The 21,597-nt window shown below is 30.8% G+C and overlaps 1 protein-coding gene and 2 long non-coding RNA genes across 4 annotated transcripts; all 3 read left to right on the forward strand.

Annotated features, from left to right (window-relative positions):
- The first annotated feature begins 3,432 nt into the window (after nt 1-3,432).
- LOC114409781 (axial regulator YABBY 4-like) lies at nt 3,433-5,889 on the forward strand. 2 transcript variants are annotated; one of them, XM_028373371.1, is made up of 7 exons: nt 3,433-3,594; nt 3,738-3,872; nt 4,010-4,133; nt 4,251-4,299; nt 4,378-4,458; nt 4,758-4,862; nt 5,490-5,889. In XM_028373371.1, the coding sequence occupies exons 1-7, from the start codon at nt 3,514-3,516 to the stop codon at nt 5,593-5,595; spliced, it is 681 nt and encodes a 226-aa protein (XP_028229172.1). In that variant the 5' UTR covers nt 3,433-3,513; the 3' UTR covers nt 5,596-5,889. The 2 variants fall into 2 exon arrangements, with proteins under 2 accessions (XP_028229172.1, XP_028229181.1); XM_028373380.1 differs by having other exon boundaries at nt 3,435-3,594; nt 4,378-4,453.
- Nucleotides 5,890-11,017: 5,128 nt separating this feature from the next.
- LOC114400877 lies at nt 11,018-11,940 on the forward strand. The gene is made up of 4 exons (XR_003664050.1): nt 11,018-11,128; nt 11,210-11,306; nt 11,438-11,505; nt 11,716-11,940. It is a non-coding gene; the product is annotated as an uncharacterized LOC114400877 (long non-coding RNA).
- Nucleotides 11,941-18,749: 6,809 nt separating this feature from the next.
- On the forward strand, nt 18,750-20,733 carry LOC114400970. Its single transcript, XR_003664139.1, has 3 exons — nt 18,750-18,866; nt 18,957-19,022; nt 20,496-20,733. It is a non-coding gene; the product is annotated as an uncharacterized LOC114400970 (long non-coding RNA).
- The last annotated feature ends 864 nt before the right edge of the window (nt 20,734-21,597 follow it).

Here is a 21,597-nt window from a genome sequence, read left to right on the forward strand (position 1 = left end):
TATAGATTCATCCATGTTCTTATATTTACTATTTATTTTTATTTATTTAATTTTGGGTTCAATGATACTTTTAGTTTTTAATTCAAATGGGTGGTTTTGATTCTCAATTTTTTTTAATGAATAAGACTCTTCATTTTTGAAATTAAACAAATTTAATCTCTTCATGAATTTTTTATTTAAACCATTTTCATTTTCTACGAATTGTATTAAGAATATGAGTAAATTAAATTCTTTTAAACCTTTTAGAAAAAATTAACAATTGAAAACATCTAATTTCACCCGATTAATCCCAATTTTTCCCACCTCGAATCATATTTTCACATTTTATAATTTTGTTTAAAGTTGGTCAAATTCCTACTAAATTTCCGACTTCTAATTGTTTTAATAAAATTTCTCTTTTATCATCAGATTTTTTTTTTACTTATCACATTATTTAAATTATTTCTTTTAAATTTTTATAAAAATATTTAATTTTTAAAAAAAGTAAAAGTTTTATTAAAAAATTAAAATTAATTAGAAAATATAGAACTATAATCATCTAAAAATATATATGTGGCTGCCTGTAATGTTTCTGCCTTTTTTTTTTCTCTCTCTCTTCAGAGTAAGTACTTGGCATATTTGTTTTGTCATTTGTGGAACAAACTTGTTGAAAATATTTGCTATCCAGACCACAAGGTGAATATGAATGTATCCTAATTTTGTGGGGAAGGGAATAATTGTGAGAATCTGTTGCCATGAATAGGTTAGTATTAGTTTACACTTAGAGTAATTCCTATGTATTATCTAACCCATGTAAAGTACACCCGAACTTTAAAGCAAAGTAAACATAAATTAGAGAAAAAAATAAAGACACATTAAGTTCCGTTGCACTACCATCAAACTAAATTAAATGATCTATTTGTCAATCAAATTAAGGACTAAGGAGTAGATGGAAACTTTTGATCCAACTTCAATTGACAACAGTGACACCTATCAGTGCATCGCTCAAAGGCTTAATGATATGGTATTTGACATTTTGACTCACCCGTTTTAGTTCAAATTTCAAGACTTCAAATACTTAGTCCCTTTCTTGATGTTAAACTACTACATCCCACAATTATGAGATACCCTTTTAGGGTTCTGATCATATGTGTGGTGAAAAGCTCAACTTATATACTATCTTTCTTTGTAGTAATTTATGCCATGGAAATGGTGCATGGCTTTGTGCATAAATAGTTCTCTCAGGTTCATTTAGAAAGCAAAAGTTTCTGTGTGTCAAGGGCTCTAAGGCTTTTCATATGAGCAATGACAGCTTTTACTGGACTTTTTTTTTTTTTTTACAACACATTTAGAAAATGATAATTTTTCTCAATCAAAGTGCGAGCAAAAGTTGTCATCTTCAGATAGATGTCAAGGACAAAGAAGGTTCTTGTTCCTGCTATAGCTTTTATTTAGTTTTTTAAATATAAATAAAAAATGAGAAAAAAAAGATATTGGGAATCACTTGCTTATGCTATTACTTTTTCTTGTGAAATGAGCCACAAATAAAAGCCACTCTTGGATGCAAAATAATATTGCTGTTTTTTTTGGAAATCAGAACCCCAAACTTTTCATTTTATGTAAAATCATTTTATTACGTGGATTCTTTCCATTTCCATAAAAAAGGTTTGCCAAACTAATTCCGATGAAAGGTTTGGGGTTCTGATTTCCAAACTCTTCTGTTGAGTTACAAATGAACTTTAAAGTAGGATTGAGTGCACGAAATGAATGAACATGGAACAAACAGGACCACCTTGCAGGATTGAGACAAAATCTGTTGGAATACAAAGTGAGATGAATAAAAATATAAATCTATAGGGCATTTACTCCCTTCAATTCCCCGACAAAATCTTCAAAGCAAAGAGAGCCAAAATATAGACTATAGAGGGCGATTAAAAAAATGAGACTATAATTGCAAGGAGACGCAAACATCTTCATAGGTTATAAAAATGACTTAAAAATAATGCCAGATATTATAGAAGTGTATCTTCATTCTTCAGTACTTGATTCCTACCTACCACACAGCTTCCGTTCATTTTGTTTGTAGGACATGGCTATTGATTACAACATGTAAAAGATTTTCAAACAATTGGTTATTTGTGGAAAGAAATAGTCATTGTCACTCCACATAGTAAGACTAGGCCTATAGGAACTTGAATACCAAAACCAAAGTTAGTTGTCTGCAATAACGTTGTGAGGGCAATTTTCATATTAAAATTTAAAACTCCATCACAATAATTCATTGATGTTCATGAAACAAAATCTAATCCACTTTGAGACATGTTGAACCAATTCTTTGTCAATCTCCTATATATTTACCAAAACTTCTTTGTGTATCTCTTGAATCCTGATAATTAGTTTTTGTGCACTTCCAAAGGGCATTGATATTTTTAGGATCATAGTATATTTGTAGTTACTAGTGTTTCATTTTGCTGAAACACTAACACTAGTAAGTAAAAGTTACTATGGGAAACTAAAGTCCAACTCATGTGCAGTCACATGGAAGAGTTAAAGAAACGGCAGAAAAAGTTTGAATGAAATCAATACGTGGTTAATACAGAATCTTAAGCTCATAGTGAAACAAAGTAGATGGGAAGCGAGACATGCCAAGAGAGCACAGAAAGAGGGAATGATACTTTTTCATCTCAGGAAAGACAAATCCTAAGATGCCTCATTACCTTCTCCATGTGTCTTTGTGGAAACTTCCCCTCCCTTCTACAATGGAAATTTTTTCTGCACTTTCATTTTCATCTTGGACAGAGAGAGGGTTTGGAGAGGCAGGAGTGTCAATAAAAGAGAAAACACAACACATGAAACAAGCAAGTTACTTTAGTCATTCTGCAAAGTGCCATTGAACTTTGGGCCACTACAACCCTATGTAGAAGTTTGCCCGTGATAAATAATGTTCGTGCAAATAAGTAAAATTAAGTTCTAATAAATTATTGATTTTTATTTTAAATTTTTAATACAAAATTTTGTTGTATTAAAATATATCAAAACTTTTTGTTCTGAGTCTTATAGTGAATTAAGTGATGACGCAATATTATTTTTTATTGATTATATTAAAAAAATCTATTTATATAGAATGTCATAAGTATCACCAATTAATTGATAAAAAAACTTGTTTTGATGTATTAGAAATTATATGAAACCGAAAAATTTATTAGGACTTAAAATAAAAATTGATCATTTAAATAACATACTTTAACATAAAATTATTTATGATAAACACTCTTGTGAAGGGTGTGGCTGTAATTTGACACCCTATTCAAGACTTAATGTCAATGTTGGAATGCTTTCCGGCAATGAAAACCACCTTAAGCACCCTATTCCACAAATCATTAAAGTAGGATGATGATTGATTATGAGTGTCCATCTTCAACTATAAATGCTTCCTTGTGTCAAAAGAACTACAATTTTATCTCTCTATCTCTTCTTTCTCTTCCTCTATCACATACACACTCTCTCACTTACAAGTTACAAATTCAGACAGATATGTCAACACTGAACCATCTTTTTGATCTTCCAGAACAGATATGTTATGTAGAATGTGGATTCTGTGCCACCATTTTAATGGTAATGAACTCTTTGGTCACTTTAACTGCACTTCTCGAGTTCATGTGGTTATGTTTTCTAACTGCACTTGTTGAGTTCATGTGGTTTGTAATGCCACTTTCTATATTTCATTTTTATGTTTTCAATTCAACTGTGAGATGCAGGTAAGTGTCCCAAGCAGCAGTTTGTCAATGGTGGTGACAGTAAAATGCGGACACTGCACAAGCGTCCTTTCTGTTAACATGATGAAAGCTTCTTTTGTCCCTTTCCACCTTTTAGCATCTCTTAGCCATCTTGAGGTGATAGGTTACCTTTACAATTCTATGTTTGTTTCCTTTGTGTTGAGTCCAGCGACTCACATATTTATCTTTAATTGTTAGTGTCATTTGTTGGATTTTTAACTTAAAATGCATTTGAGACTGTCTCCACTCTCCAGCCAAAAGAAAGTAGTTCAGAACAAGATGCTAACAAGACTTTGAAGAGACATAATGCATCCATGATGACCTATTCTGATTGTGAGGAAGAGGATGTCATTCCAATGAGTAATGTTGTCAATAAACGTACGTAAGCCAAAAGTTACTTTAATAATGCCATGAGTTATTGAGTTTGAAGCATGTTTTCTGTACTCATACTTCCTCATAAATTGTTTTTTTTTTGTATGCATGGATTGTATGCAGCCCCAGAGAAGAGACAGAGAACACCATCAGCTTATAACTGCTTCATCAAGTAATGATTCAATACACAAAGTTGTATAGAACTGAAATTCAAACTTTGAATTCTAATACGAGTGTTTATTTAATGCAGAGAAGAGATTAAAAGGCTAAAGGCTGAGAACCCTGACATGGCCCACAGGGAAGCTTTTAGTACAGCAGCAAAAAACGTAAGGTCTAATTTTTTAAGCTGCTTATTAATTCAACTCATTTACAAATTAGGCAGTCTTGATTGACACACTTGTTGGGTTACAAGTGTGAGGTGAAGTCCCACATCGGATAAAAGTGGAAAGGTTGAGCACCATACAAGTGAGGAGAAGACCCATAAACCTGAACCTTAAGGTTTTGGGTTAGAGTGTGGTGTCAGGTCTCCTTATGTGATAACTCGTGCTCAATGTAAGTGTGGTGTCATGGATAATGTAAAGGAGGGTGCTTTTCTTAAGCTTTATCTTGAAAATATTTTGTCATTTTCAGTGGGCCAATTTCCCCCCAACTCAGTGCAAAGAAGATGAAGAGAGCTGTAGCAGCCAGACAGATCAACATGTGGATCTTGACTCCCAAGTGGACCCTAATGCTGTGGTAAAATCATAGTTGTTTGAAAAACTAAGCAGTTTCCTCATTTAATTTAAAACAAATGGTTCTCTCATAACTGAAACAAATTACTTTCGTTGATAAAGTTAGTTATTAGTAGGAGATTCTTTGGTTTGGCACTGTGCATCTATCTTTAGTATTGCATGTCCCTTTCTTCATATCACAGGAATAATACAAGTAGGCTCCATTCATTCAATAGCAAAGACTTATCCTCACGGTCGTCGGCAATCAGTGTGGCATTGAGACATTAAACCGTTTATTAGAAATTATTGTAGATTCTCAATAAATTATGATCAGTATATGATGTTGGTTAACATGGTGTTCTCAAAATATGTAGAATACCCATTAAAAATTTACTACATGCTAGAGGCTACTAGACAAGAAGAAATAACACTGAAGTAAATAAGACACGCTAATACTAATTAACACAAAATTACAATCTTGCTATTCTTGTAATGTAATGTCTGTAGCTAGTCAATTTTCTGACACCGTCCTTCACATGTGCTAACTTTTCTAGAGTTGTGTAGGTGTACTTCAAATACAACTTTAAGCCTACTCTTTCTAATATAGCACTTCATTGTAATGAGTGTGTCACTTCATGTGTGAAACTTCCAGGTCAATGAAGAAGAAGGTCAAGGTTTACGTGGAAGAAAGGTCCCAAAGAATTCCATATTGGAAAGGACATCGTTTGAATGAAGAAAGTTCAGATTATGTGACATAATTAACAAGAACGTTATTTTTTGTAACATTAAGGTTGCCACTAAATCTTTTTCCTAATGAAGAAAATATGCTCTTGGTAATGAAAACGAATTAAGTAGGCTGAGAGCTGACATTTTGAGACTTTAGGAAGTGCTTAAATTGATAGTTTTATCTGACACCTTTCTGTTCCAGTCCACCAGTTCTATTAATTAGTCTTCTTGACCACAAAGGGTTTTTTTTTTGGCTCACGTAAATGTTTATTTGTTGAAGTGTTGCTTGATATTAATTCAATAATTCTCAGACTCTCTGCATGTTATTAAGGGCTATAGCAGATAATGGCTACAGATTTTCGTGTTAGATAAATATAGGTCACGTTTATTGGAATTGGAAATACATATAAAAATTGTTAGCCACATAACTGAGTTAAGACCTTCAAGACTATTACTATTAGAAATTTGCGATTGTTGATTTTGTCATATTACTAAAGAACCGGATTATCTTATTTTATAATTCTTTCGAAATTAGTCACGTAATACACAAACGCGGACCAACACCCCTGGTGGTAAAAAAAAATTACAAGTCAATCCTCAAAACAATCATCACTCTGACTAGGAATACATGCTTAACCTAACAATAATCCCTGATCTATCTTTAACTAAAGTACATAAAAGCCCACACATTACCCTGTCTCAGATTTCTAAATTTAACTATTAATAAAAATATCAATTATAGCACAAAAATAATAAGAATAAGGAAAACATGAAATTTAATGATTTATAAACTTACAAATTATTTTCAAAATTCAAATATGCTCCTAATATAATATCAACTAAACGGTTTAACTCAATCATAAATTGGAGGACTTATACCATAAATTTGACCATGAAGAACATATTTTGATAAATTAGGCCAAGAAGCATATTGAAATAAGTTAAAAAGCTTAAGCTTTCAATAAGTTCTTTCAAACACCCTCTTAGTTTCTTTTGAAAAAATGAAATTGATTTCAGGAAGTGGACCTTGGAAAATAGGAGCTAAAAGTGGAACGTGGCGTTAAGACTTAGCCGAAATAAGCATTATGTTAGCCGATTTAGTTATGGTCAAGCCAATAGTGGCCAGCGTTAAGACAATCTAGGATAGTTTGTTTAGATTTTTCAGTATAAACATGCACTCTGGATATGTTTATAAGTACCTTCAACCAAAATCAATCAATGCAATCCTTTTTTTTTTTTTCAGTTTATATTCTGCTTTACTACTTTAAATTTTGTTCTGTTTCTTTACACTTCAAATTATTTTAAATTCTTGTTACTCTTGCATTCAATCAAGTGCTCTCTGGAGTCACTTGAGAACCCATACCAAATTAAGAGGCCAATTTTTCCTCTAAGGCTTTACCTTGATCATTAGGGGTGGGAATAGGTCAAGTCAGGCTTGGCTTTGAAAGACCTGAGCCTAGTCTACGATGAATCTTTGAGGCCTTAATATAGCCTATCAAAGACTTTTATTTTGGTTTAGCCTAATCTTTTTAAAAGTCTGGCATTGCCTGATAGCCTTTTTAAAAGCCTTCTTCCTAATAAATATTTAATATTTTATGGGATAGGAATGTAATAGAAAAGTTAAAAAAGGAAAGTCAATCAAAATAATGATGAATATAAAAAAACACTATGATTAAAGTCCTTGATTATAGGAATAGAAGTTATGGGACATGATAGTTTAAAAAAAATGAATTATATCCAAAAAATAATATTATATATTGATACCAAAAAAATAATATAAGTATATATATATATATATATATATATATATATATATATATATATATATATATATATATATATATATATATATATATATATATATATATATATATAGGTCTATCAGGTTTATAAGGCTTTTAATAAGCCTACGAGCTTGATCTATTTGATTTAATAAGCTTTTAAAAAAGTCTAAATTTAACATTTTAATTAAATAGGCCAGTTCAGATCAAACTTTATGTAGATTCTGTAAGCCGGCCTAGTCTATATCCACCCCTAATAACCATGAACTCTCTTCCTAGATTGCAGCACTCTAACTTGCTCAAGGAGAAATACTTGTGTGGGCACAAATTCAACACAATCACTCTGAGGTACAATCAATGAATAAATTACATGTAATCAAATTAAAATAAAAAAATGTCAATCTATAAAATAAAATAAAAAATTAAGAATTCAGGGCAACATCTTCTTCCTCGTATTTCTCTAATCAACAACACCTTTGCCTTGCTATGCCTCCACTACCGATTACGAACACCATTTATATCCCTGACTGCTAATTAACTCTCACAGTTGAATTAAGGGAAAGCACCCTTTATGAACCAGAATCCTATCAATGTAAATCTTCACATGTAGTTTTTATAATTTATTAAATATTAAATCGTTTTTACAGGAGAAATTGCATAAATAAATTGATAATTTGAGGTGTTGTGTTTGTGTGAAACAAGTTCATGCAATGTTAAGTTGTGTGGTATGTTGGTGTCTTGCAATTGTTAAGGATCAATTGAAACCAGAATACATCTTGACCAGGATGAACATTGATGAGGATAATGTTTAGTCCTGTGGTGTGTTATGTGCACTAAAAATAGACTTGACTCTTTTATCATTTGGGTTTTTTACTTTTAGGATTCTGTAAGTAGTTTGTGGTAGTAAGGATAAAGGAATAAGTTTCACAATCGTCACTTTCCCCAAACTTGAGAAATGTTTATGGGCAGCCATAGAGATACAAGAAGACGACGGTTACACGAAAATGTGTTTGAGAAAAATCAGGGTTTGTCTTTTTCTTCAAATGTTGTATTGTTTATTTATTTTATTTTGTTTTCTGATTTTGCAAGTTGCCATTTTTATTTTAATTTCATTCCTTATAAATTCTTGTTTATTATGCCTTAAGAATGATATATTGGATTTGTGTTCACACAATTATTTCTGTTATTTTTCATTATTTTTTATACAAAATCTTTAAAATCATAAATCAATGTAATAATATGGTGACATTTTTATAATTATTTATAAATTCTAAAAATAAAAGGACAAAATCACCTTCTGAAATCAAACAAATCCCTAATTTATGGACTAGTGGAGACTTGATACTTTTTTTTCTTTCTCCAAAGCACATCCTTTTATATTCACCTAATTTCTATTCCCAATTTTTCTTACATTTCTCTGGCTGTCTCCTTTTCTTTCTTAAAATCCTAAAATGAGCTAATTAGATAGTTCTACATTTAGTTAGGATTGTATTGAAGTAGGATTTTAAAAGATTATTTTAGCACAAATTTTTTTTTGTAAGTTTTAAAGATTATGTAAAAATATTATGACTTATAATATTTCTTTACAAGACTTGTATGTTAGTTTCAATTTTAATAGATTTATATTATAAAAATTTAAAGGATTTGAAACAACTTTATAGATTTATAAGATTTGAAAGGATTATGTGAATTTTTAAAAACATATTCAAAATTACAAGAGTTAATGAAAAAATAATAAGAAATGATAAGGTTTAGATAAAAAAAATCAATATATTTTTTTTAATCTTTTAATAATTATATTAATTTTAGTTTTATGTCCTCCTATACTAACCTTTCTTGTAATAACATCTTCTCATTTTTACTTTTGGATTTAAACAATAAATATTTAAAACTATATGTTGGTTTTCTGATTTTTTTTAATTACTACAATTATTTTATGATAAATCTAATGACATATTTAAATGGGTGCAGCAATAAGTATATACTAGAAGGGAATAGTGAGTAATGAGGATGTAAGATTGGTAGGAAGGTTACTAAGTTATATAGATGACGAAATTAAGGATGACAATTACGAAAATATTGTGTCGAGTAAATGATTGATATAGTTAGTATAAGAAATACATGATTAGTCATAGCATATAAGACAAGTATTCATTTAATTTAGAAAATAGATGAGAAATGTAGAGGGAAAAAGTATATTTGACATTTTTTATTCCAAAAGAATAGAAAAAATATATATGACACACACATCTTGAAGAATATTAAAGAGAGATGGTATGTGTAATGAGAGAAAAAAAATTGGTAATCAATAGAAAAAAAAAGTCTAGCAAAATCTTAAAGGTTTGGGTAAGATTGTTTGATAGATGTTTTATACTAAAAAGTATGATGAAATTCATCGAAATTCTTCTTAAAAAATAATCAATCAAAATTTGTATATTTTTGAATATCAAAAGACTTTCTATAAGTTATAAAAAATTCTAATTGAATACCACTAAATTTTGTTGTCTTCTTTAAAAAATATTAAAAGTCTTAATTGATACCACAAAAGTTATTTATATTATTTAAAAATCGTGATTGAATATTACAAGACTTTTTATTATAAAAAGTTGTTTAAAATTCTAATCCAATGGAGTCCCCTTAATCTTGAAGTCTATATTCATTTGTTTGTCTTTGTTCAATTGTCTATGAACTCTTTTATATTCAAAAGATACATCTCATTTTCCTTCATTATTACAATATTTAAACTATCCATGCATACAATTCTATGAACTTTTAAGTTTTTACCTTCCTTGATCATTGAATAGTTCTTCCTCCCAAGTATTCTATGAAGAAGTAAATGGATAATTTGCTTAACTTTTAGGTTAAATTTCATTTTTGGTCCATTATATTTTAATGGTTTTTTTTTTACTTTCGTATATTAAGTTTTAAAAGTTTTATTTTGATCCTTTATGTTTTCAAAATTTTCATTTTGATCTTTTATGTTTTTGAAAGTTTCATTTTGGTATTTTTTTTTATTTTTGTTAATAAATGTTAGTGTTCTGTTAATTTTTAAATAGTTAATTTAAAATAGTGTGGTTAAAAATCGAAACAAGACCCAAAATTACCACCGTGACATCAGATCTGAAGCTTCTCATCACTGTTGGGGTCCAATGTTTCTGATCTATGTTGGTGCTGGGTTGTGGTGTGACTATGGGGTGGCACAATGGTGTTATTTGGTAGATGGATGTTGTAGATCTAATTTATTTGTTGATGATGATTGTAGTGCTAAGGAGGTTGTAGATTTGAGTGAACAGTAATTGCATTGTTTGTGCTATGGTGGTTATAGAGTATACAAAAGAAGATGATGGAGGTTAAGGAAATAAGTGATTAAATGCATTTTAAAAAGATAATGATAGTTTTTAGCTGTCACTATTTTAAATTAATTACTTCAAAATTTAAAGTTAATGACACACTAATGTTTGAAAATAGAAATTAGAAGAAATAACCAAAATGAAACTTTTAAAATTTAATATACGAAAATAAACTTTTAAAAATATAAAGGATCAAAATAACATAATGGACCAAAAGTGACATTTAGCCTAACTTTATTATAATGGAGAGTACCTAACTTGAAGAAAAGACTATACTTGCCTCTTCTATTTATCCCTTGTTTGTGAGATTACAAGGTTTATTTCTTCTGTGTTTAGAGAGGTGCAAGTTGGACTGTGCAATTGTTAGTTGTAGCTTGCTTATCAATTGCAACTAAAATGGAGAGATTAAAGTGCCTTAATCTATAGAATTAAAGGTATATTAGAATCTTGCAATCATGTAGAATAGTTAAATATGATTTTGTTATGTATATTATCCTCTACTTTTTCCTTCATAGGCTACTTCCTACTTCCTTGACAAGATCACTTGTTAGCAGCATCCAGTAAAGTCATCCATTTTAAGATCAGTGAAGCTCATCCTTAGCATAATCAAAGGTATTCTCAGTATTGTATCTGAACATTTGGTCCTTCTATACTCTGTTTTCCTTGAAAACCTCCTATCCTTTCTACTTATCATTATCGTTCTTTAACTACTCTTGTTTTTTTACTTGTGTTTGTGTTTCCAGAGTTTGATAAAGAAGGATAAGTAAGACTGAAATTGACAATAATCCTTAGTTGCGAATAGCATTAGAAGGTCTCAAATCCAACTGTTTCTATTTACTTAATTATCATAATTTGTTGTCTGAGTTTTTTTATATTATTATTGTTCATTTCATTTACTTAATTAATCAATAACGGGGTGATTTATGGATTTTGTTGCCTACAATTGCAAGAGTTGACTTGCAAAGAATTAAAACTTTTTCAAACTTGGATTGGAGTAACAAAATTTTCATGATCTTATCAGTTTTTGTGTCAAGTCTTTGCAATTACCATGGAGGAACAAGTCTAGAATCAAGACACCGTGTCTCATTCATAACCCGTGTGACACGCAATCCATGAAACTAGCAAAATCAGTGGATTTCCAATGATGCTAGTATATCAATTGGTATTCTGAATTAACCAAACAGGTATGGTTAAATGGTGACTGTGAAACTATATCATGATGTCATGCATATACTGTTTGTATGAATGGACAAAAGGTCATTTAAAGATGACAAATCAATCATTGTTGGAAATAAGAAAAAATTTCAACAAAGACACAATAAAATGAAGGTTGACACTCTAATGCTTTACTTCATACTTTCCAATCTTTAAATACAAAGATTCATAATAGAAAATAATGGCAAATAAAGATACCCATTAATTTGTAACAACCCATAAATTCTAATTAAAACAAAAACATGTAACCACATAACAATAGAAATTCTAACATAAACTCTAATAAAGTATAATAAAATAAATACTAATTCACATTCTCAACACTCCTCCTTACATCATTAACTATTAACTCCAAGACTTTCTCTTAGATTCTCGAACCTTCCTTTCAAAAGTGGCTTTGTAAAGATATTTGCCAATTGGTCTTCTGTTTTACAGTATTGTAATAGAACCTCCCCTTCCTTTTGAACTTTTTTTAAGGAAATAGAGTTTAATGTTGAAGTGTTTCGTCTTCCTGTGAAAGACTAAATTATTTGAGATTGCAATTGCAGCTTGATTATCTATAAATACTTGGTTGAATTTGTTTGAATCATTTACAGATCAAAAAGAATTTTCCTCACCCACAAAGCTTGATTAATAGTTGCAGTAGCAGGAATGAACTCTGCTTTTGCAGTTGACTATGCCAAAATATCCTGCTTCTTTGAAGTCCAACAAAACACTCCAAAACCAAATGTAAAATAATAGTCTGAAGAACTTTTCGTATCATCCAATGATCCTCCCTAATCAAACATGCAAAATATCAAGTCTTGTTGCAGTAAGATACATGAAACAACAAACAAGACTTCTGAAATTAGTCTCATCCACCTTTTCTACATCATCATCCTTGCAAAGCTTCAACTTGTGAAATATTAGAGTACTTACAACTTTATAGTTTTCCATTAGGAACTTCTTCAAACTCTCTTTTGCATATTTCTTTTGGCTGACAAAAGTTTCTTTTATGTTTGACTTCCATTTTGAGAAAGAAAGCCATTTCTCCAAAATCTGTCATTTCAAAGACCTTCATCATATCTTGCTTGAACTCCTCAACATACATAATATTGCTTCCTGTTAATAAAAGATCATCCACATATAGAGAAAATTTTAGAATCTTAGAATTCAAGCACTTCACATAAAAAGTTGGCTCATTGAGGTTTTTTCTGAAGCAAATACTCAACAAGTACTCATTAATTATGTTGTACCAAGCCCTTGGAGTCTGCTTCAAACCATACAAGTACTCAGCAAATAAACCTTGTTTTCTTGCCCTTTAATTGCAAAACCCTCAAGTTGTTCAACATATATCTCCTCCTACAAATAACCATTGAGAAAGGTAGACTTCACATCTAGTTGAACCACCTTCCAACATTTTTGTGCTGCCAAAGCAAGGACTGATCATATCAAGATGAGCCACATGAGCAAATGTTTTAGAAAAATGAACTCCAAAATACTTGAGCATACCCCTTCTCTACAAGTCTGGCCTTGTGTTTTATTAATAGAACCATCTGCGTTGAGTTTGATTCTAAACACCCATTTAACACCAATAACATTTTTGTGTTTGAGTCTAGAAGCCAATTCCCAAGTTTGGTTCTTCTCTTTGATCATATTGAGCTCCTATTTCATTGCGACTATCCTCTTTGAATCCTTCTATGCTTCGGTAAAATTTTCAGGCTCTAACACAACAATATTACGTCTTTCATAAATATCAGAAGGCAATTTAGTTCCTCTAACATGAGGATCATCAACATTTTCATCTTTCATAAAAGAAAAATCAGAAATTTGCTTCCATTTATCTTTCTCCCAATTCCGTAGTTTATCTTCAACAAAATGAACATCTCTGCTTATTAGAATCTTGTCAGTTTATGGTCGGAAGACTCTATAAGCATTTGAAGTTGTACTATAATCAATGAAGATTCCAGCCTTTGTTTTTTTATCTAACTTATCTCTTTTTACCTTTGGCACATAAGGAAAACAAATAAACCAAAAACTGTGAAGTTTTGAACAAAAGGCTTATGGCCGTACCATGATTCAAAAGGAGTTTTCCCTTGTGCCTCCATGGTAGGAAGCCTGTTTAACAGAAATACGGCTGTATTAACAGCTTCAACCCAAAATTTCTTTGGAAGTCCTGCCGTAACTTTAATAACTAAATAAGAAAATAATAAATTAATAAATTAATACATAAATAAATAAGAAAAAATAAAATAAAAATTATTAGGTCATAAATTCTCACTATATAAGCCAAATGTTAACTTAGAGCAGCTTTTTGGGAAACACATTCTATTCCTTTCTTCTTTTCTGACGCACAAGAACCCTAACAGAGCAATTAGAGGAGGAGCTCTAGAGAGCACCAGAGACGCCACCATTGCTAACAGAGAACATTTAAGCGACTACCTCGAGGTAAGGGATGAGTTACTCACGCTTGGGGATTAGAATGAACATGTGTAGGGATCCCTAGAGGATCAATTTTTGGGTTATTTTGGAGTGTTTATGAATTTAATTATGTTTTCATGTTTAATCACGGATTGAGTGTGTTTGATGAACCAATTGGTGTTCTGTTGCGAGTTTGTTGTAGAATTGATGTGTTCTGTTGCGAGTTTGTTGTAGGATTGATGTGTTTCTGTGTTAGGTGTGTACCTTAGGAATTAGAATTCTTTATAATTAGCATAAAAATTGTGTGGTGGTGATTTTGTTTATACCAGATATGTTGGCCTTTCAATCTTGTTCCTGTGCTAATGTACATTGTGTCCAGATAATTATTTTTACACCGCAGTGTATACGTGTACATATATATTGATACTGTTTTTTTTACAAACTGTATATTTTATTTTACGTGGGTGATTTCTTGTCATGAAATTCATAGGTGGAGGGATTGTTGGATAATTGAATTGGCTAAAATCATTTAAAGAAATTAACTAAAGTTGTATTCACATTATAATTAGGCATTTTCTTGATGTTGGCAACTTAGTTGAAATATATTTAAAATATAGGTATACATGTTGTTCATAGAAATCAATATGAGTATATATTTTATTGTTATATATAATTTGTATTTACTTAATAATATATTTGATATTATTGTGATTACTTTATATTAATATATATTTAATATTTTTTATATGTTATATATAATATGTACGTTACGTTTACGTTAATATATATTTTGTTATATATTTTGAATATAATATACTTATATATATATTTTACGTGTATTTTATAGTTACTTGTTTATAAGCCTTGAAGTTAAATATTATATGTTATTAATATTATGATACATTGTTATCTAATTCTTGAGTATATTTTGTAATTAGTTAGAGTGTGAAATGTTAAACTGTAGACATGAAACATGGTGAATGAGTGTGTGATTGATATTTGTAGTGATATTACTTGTCATGTGAGTTATGAGTTATACAGTAACCCGACCAGTGTGTACCTTGAGAGAACTTTTATGCGCAGTGTTAAAGAAAATTGTAGGATTCCTAGTTAGGATCCTGAAGGGTTAAACTATAGCGCAATTTGTTAAATATGTTTGAAATATAAGAGTAAGGTCGTGGGTATTATATAACTCAAACAGTGTCTGCGTGCAAATAAAAAAAAATATTTTAGGGGTTGGACCTGAATCAGGAAGGTGAGGCTCAAACAGATTCTTCGAAGTCTAGGCCTTGGGGGTAAAGATACTCGGTTTGAGTGCTCCTTTAAGCCCATGTTGATCCCATGTGGTTGGGGCATTCTCGCAAAACAGAGTAACCCTGACTGGTCACCTTATGATGTTACTTAGTGAGAGTGACCGAGTATACCCATTGTGTGGTGTGTTTTGTCATGTACTCCTAAGCACCCCAGTGTTGGTTTTCACTGACATGGTACCACATTGCATATAGGCTTGAGTCTTAGTATAATTATTGCATAACGCTTGTGTTTGAATTTCATTGAGTTAACAATTGTGGTTGATGTTATTTTATGGAGTGTGTAAACTTGAATAGGTGTGAATAATGTGTGCGATTTTGTGCAGTAATGTTATTTATATAAATTCAGCTTTAAGTATTATATGTTTCACATGCTCTAATGTTTTATTATATACGAATGTGATAACTCACTCCCGGTGTGTGTTTGTGTTTGGGCTGATTGCCACTTTGTTTCAGGTGAGCCTCACTTTGTTTCAGGTGAGCCTTCATATGATGAGTCACATGCTAGAGATGGAGAGACTTAGTCTGTTATAGGGATTATGATTTACTGAATGATATAATTGTGTTATACTTTTCTACTTTAGTTTCTTTTTATTATTTATTTAGAGTGGACGACCTTGTTTTGAGCCGGGATAATCTTACCTTTTATTAAAAAAAAAAAAATATTCTATTATGTTTTCACTAAGTGGATGTGAACCTTTATCCTTTTGAATTGATTAAATTAAATGTGTTTAAAAAGAAAAATTATTAATTAATTTTGCATGTTTTTTTTCCTTCTTTTATTATTATGTGTTTATAATCTTTTAATTAAATTTTATATGATTTAATTAATTAGTTAGTTATAATTGTGAGGGTAGAGGGTGTCACAAGTCCTTTCTCATGCATCATACATCTAGCCATCTCCATTATTGTTCTATTCTTCAGCTAACTCACTCCATTTTATTGTGGAATGTAAGGGGTAGTAAGTTGCTGCTCAATCCCAACCTCTTCATAGAAGGAATTAAATTGATCTGAGACATATTCTTTCCCTTTATTAGACCTTAAAACCTGGATTTTACAATTAGATTGATTTTCTATCCAAGCTTTAATAAACCTAAAAAAAAACTCCTGCAACGTCAGATTTGAATCTCAAGAAATAAATCAAGCATATTCTTGTACAATCATCAATAGAAGCAATGTAATATCGACTTACCTTTAAAGATAATTCAGGTTGTGGTCCTCCAAGGTCTATATGAATCAACTGTAGCTTTTGTGATGCTCTCCATTTAGACTATGGAAATGGCTACCTAGACTACTTCCCATACTGGCACGTGCCACAACTGCTTACATGATCTTCTAATGATGGCAAGCCTTTCACCATATTCTGTTTTTTCATGTGTAACAATGAAGCATGGTTGAAATGACCCAATCTCTTGTGCCAAAGCTCAGTGACATTAATTGTACTTGAAATAGAAGCCTGCACCTCTTCCATAAGATCCAAAGAGAAACTTTTCCCCTTCATTTTGACCTTAAGCAGATCTTGTTCTTTTGCATCTTGAATTAGACACATTTTGTCTTCAAACAATACTTTGTAGCCCTTTTCAAGTAGCTGGCCAAAACTCAACAAATTTTGATTAATTTCAGGTACATAAAGCACATTAATAATGATTTTAGTACCTGAGCAACTTTCAATTGCAACAATGCCTTTTCTTTTAACAGTTATGCACTCTCCATTGCCTATCTTGACTTTTGAATTAATTGTTCTGTTTAGATCCTTGAACAACTCCTCATCATAGGTCTTATAGGTCTTATGATGTGTACATCCACTATCAATCAACCAACTTTCACCATTATTGTTGATGGCAAAACATGCTGCTGTAAATAATTGTTGCTCCTCCTCCTCGTGTTGTTGATCAGCCACTTGAGCTTTAGCTTGAGATGCCTTTTATTCTTGCAAAATTTTGCAATATGACCATTCTGGTTGCATTTATTGCAGCGTATATCAAGCCTTCTCCAACATTTGAAGTGAGGATGATTCCTTTTTCCTCAATGTTGGCATGGAGGATCTCATCCGCCTTTTCATCTCCAGCTTTACTCCCTTTATTGGAACTCTGTCCTTTTTCAAAGTTCCAATGGGTCCTTTTCTTCTTTGCCTTTTGACCCTGATTGAGTTTTAGTTTGGCTTGTAAAGCTCTTTCAATCATGCCTTCCTCCCTCATCAATCTCCTTTGCTTTTGGGCTTGCAAAGCATACACCAATTCGCCAAATTAATTTTTGACAGGTCAGTGGAATTTTCCAGAGATGAAATGGTGGATTCAAACCTCTCAGGAATAGTCACAAGGATATTTTGAAATATCCTTGTATCAAGAAACTAAGTTCCAAGCAATCTCACCTTGTTAACAATGCTAGATGGCCTTTGTTGACTTTAGAGTCACAATTCTAGTAAAGATTGCTTGAGAAACAACAAAAAACGGATATGACTTTGCCTTCGATTTTCGCTGCTTTATTTCCTTATGATTCTTGATTTGTGCAATCGTTAGATTGTCTGGTAATGGATCAATTTCATAATCCTCTTCAACAACCTCCCAAAGATCACCAGCGTCAAGATAAGCCTGCATTCTAAGTGTCCATAAGTGATAATTCTCACCTAAAAAACTAACAATGTAATGGTTAAATTATCAAACTACATTTTCAAATCTCATGGTAAGTGTTTGGTGAACTCTCTCTTTACCAATTCCCTCAAGAACAATTGAGCTCAGATACCACTAATTGGAAATAAGAAATAAATTTCAACCAGACACAATAAAATGAAGGCTAAAACTCCAATGCTTTACTTCATATTTTCCAATCTTTAAATACAAAAGATTCATAATAGAAAATAAGGACAAATAAAGCTACCCATTAATTTGTAACAACCCATAAACTCTAATTAAAACAGAAACTTGTAACAACATGACAAATAACAGTAGAAATTCTAACATAAACTCTAATAAAGTATAATAAAATAGATTCTGATTCACATTCTCACGATGACTGTGCTTTAGAATCAAATGTTGAACAATATTTATTAACTATTTAGATGATTGGCAGAGAAAGTTGGTGTATTAATTCATAGAGTACAAACACATGTATATCCACGCCATCTGTGGGTTACTTGAGGCATATGTAAATCATTTGATGTGTGGTTCTCTGTGCAGATCCCAAATATAGGCAAGATTTATTCAAAGAATGAAGGAGATTCCAAAAACTGGGACAGTCCTACCGCCACGTATGCTTGAATTCAGTAATGTTATAATGTTTTCAGGCACAAAAGTGCAATTTTTGCCAATCTTGTAATTTGTTTTTCCCTTCTGTTCAGTTACGTTGGCAATGCAAGTTTCCAGAAGATGGTTCATCGCCAAAGTCTCTTAAGATATATTAGAAGGTATCATTAGATTCTCAACCTTTGAAGCAGTCTAATTTGTTCGCTGCCCTTGTTTTAGTCCTCCTCAGAGTTAAGTTGGTTAATTGCCACTCTGAATCTTCTTTTATTTTTAACTTCATATTTTCTAACGGTTAATGCAAACAACGCTTTGAATTAGTAGCCAGACCATAAGATATTATCAATGAAAAAGAGCTGCTAAGTTGCATTTAAAATAAATAAATAAATAAAGAGAAGAAGCCACCTGAAGACTCTCCTTGGTAATGGTTAGCTCTATAATGAAGCATGCATATTATCAACTAGGTGCAGAGTTAAGCTTTTAAATCATTAACGGTTATTTTTCATTAACACTCGTTGCCATAAATTCCTAGTTTTGGCAAAATCATCAATTCTCTAGCAGGTGGGTTTTCATTTTCTGGAGAACATTTTTTTCAGCTTCTCGAGTCTGAATCTCATATCAAATTAATATGAACAATGAACCTTTTTTTCCTGTTGAAATTTTTTGAATGTTGGAGTACAAGTGTGAGGTGAAGTCCACATTGGGTGAAAATGAAAAAGTTGAGGATCATATAAGTGAAAGAAAAGACCTATAAACATGAGTCTTAAGTTTTGGGTTAAAGTGTGATGTTATGTTCACTTATGTGGTTTCTCATGATTCATTGGTGTAAATCTTCTTGATGTTAAATCCCCTTGGATTTCACAACATTGAAGCATGCATAAAGAATGGCTGATATAATAGAAGATAAAAAGACTTGGTATAATCCATAGATGCAATTGTTAAATTGATAATTCAGTTTGTTTGTTCACAAGAACAAAAACAAGATAATCAGCAACTAAAAGAGTTTGTTAATGGCTATTTTAATGAATTTAACTCAACTTTGCTTTGTGTTATTCTCATGAACTACTGCACTTGAATGTCGCCACAGAATGACTGTTTCATATTCTTTTTTTCAATTTATGATATGTCTATACATTAACAGCATGGTAGCTGATGTTCATCGTGCATTGCTTTATGGAGGCATATTTTTGTACCCTGCTGATAAAAAAAAGTCCAAATTGAAGACTTCGGCATGTCATGTTCAACCTCTGCATTTATTTATTTACTTTTGAATTGAGGAGCATATCCAATGTTGATAAAACTTTTCCTGTGTCAGAAATTATAAAAATTGTTGGCTTAATTCTGTTTGGAGAATAACCCTGCCAATGTTGAAATGTATTCTCCAACCCTATCATTGTGTAGTTATTTATAATATTCCAAACAAATCCAAGCCCAATCATGTTTGCTAGATTTTCATCTCTTGTAACTAAAGTACACTATTGAAATGAAATTAGTATATGTGTACAACTATATTTGTGTTGTAAATTTTATTAGGCAGACTAGCAAATTTATACTTTGAAAATAATCATTAATAATGCCTATACATGAACGTAGTCTCATAAATTTAACTGTTGCACTTTGCATGTTAACTGCTGCAGAGCAATGAGAAGATGAAGCAATATGTTCACTTGTTGAACTCTAATCTCACGGCTACTGAGAGAGGATCATTTGCTGCATACTAGAGAACTACCAGAAGGAAGATGGGGGAAGAGATACCAGAAGTCCTCATGCCATTCATGGGTGGGAAGACTTTCCTGCCTTTCATGAACCAACCATCTTGAGATATATTTGGTAAGCCTTCTAATAAGCTCACAAGTTCCTTCTACCAAAATAAGTTCGTTTGATACAAATTTATTTTAATAACTTATTTTTTATAAACTACTTGAAATAACTTATTTTGATAAATTAGTTGAAGTAATTTATAAAAAATAAATCAACTTATAAGTTACCAGTTTTGTTTCTCTCAATTTTATTCTTATTATTTTATTTGAAATTTCATTTTATTTTTTTATTCAATTTAAAAATTCTTATATCTTTTTTTGTTTGTTATCTAGAAAAATTCTCATATCTAATTTTCTTTATTATTATGCAACTTGAAATTCTACTTTTTTTTATTAGTTTCTTTAATGTCAAATTACTTATTTTAATTAATTATTTCTTTATTTATTTTAATTTATAGTTACAATATTTGATTACTAAATCAAAGTTGATAAAAAAAATGAAAATTATACATACTTCATTATATAACAACGAAATTCCAATAAAAACAGATTAAATTTTTACCAATTATAGCAAAAAAGATATGATTTGTATCATGTTGTAATTATGTAAGTGAAAGACACACATCTAAGTTCTCTCTGTATAAATAAATAAATATCTAAGAAAATTTGTAAAGAAAAGATACTTTTTATTTTTGTTTTAAAATAATATTATTAATTTAGTATTTAAATGTTAAAAAATAATTTTAAACAATACAATTCTACTAAGTTTATTTTATTTTTCCAAAAACAAATGAAAATTAATTTTACCAATTTTTTATAATACAGAATTCCAAATATTATTATCCTACTTTTTTTTTGTGTCAATTAAACAGAATACACTAATATTGCTAACATGTATTCATCACATTTTACGCTTTAGATATTATATATTATCAATGGTGTTCGTGATAGTGCTGCTAAGAGCCAGTCTGATACTCAA

Source organism: Glycine soja, chromosome 1, assembly GCF_004193775.1.
Source record: "Glycine soja cultivar W05 chromosome 1, ASM419377v2, whole genome shotgun sequence".
Classification (NCBI taxonomy): domain Eukaryota; kingdom Viridiplantae; phylum Streptophyta; class Magnoliopsida; order Fabales; family Fabaceae; genus Glycine; species Glycine soja.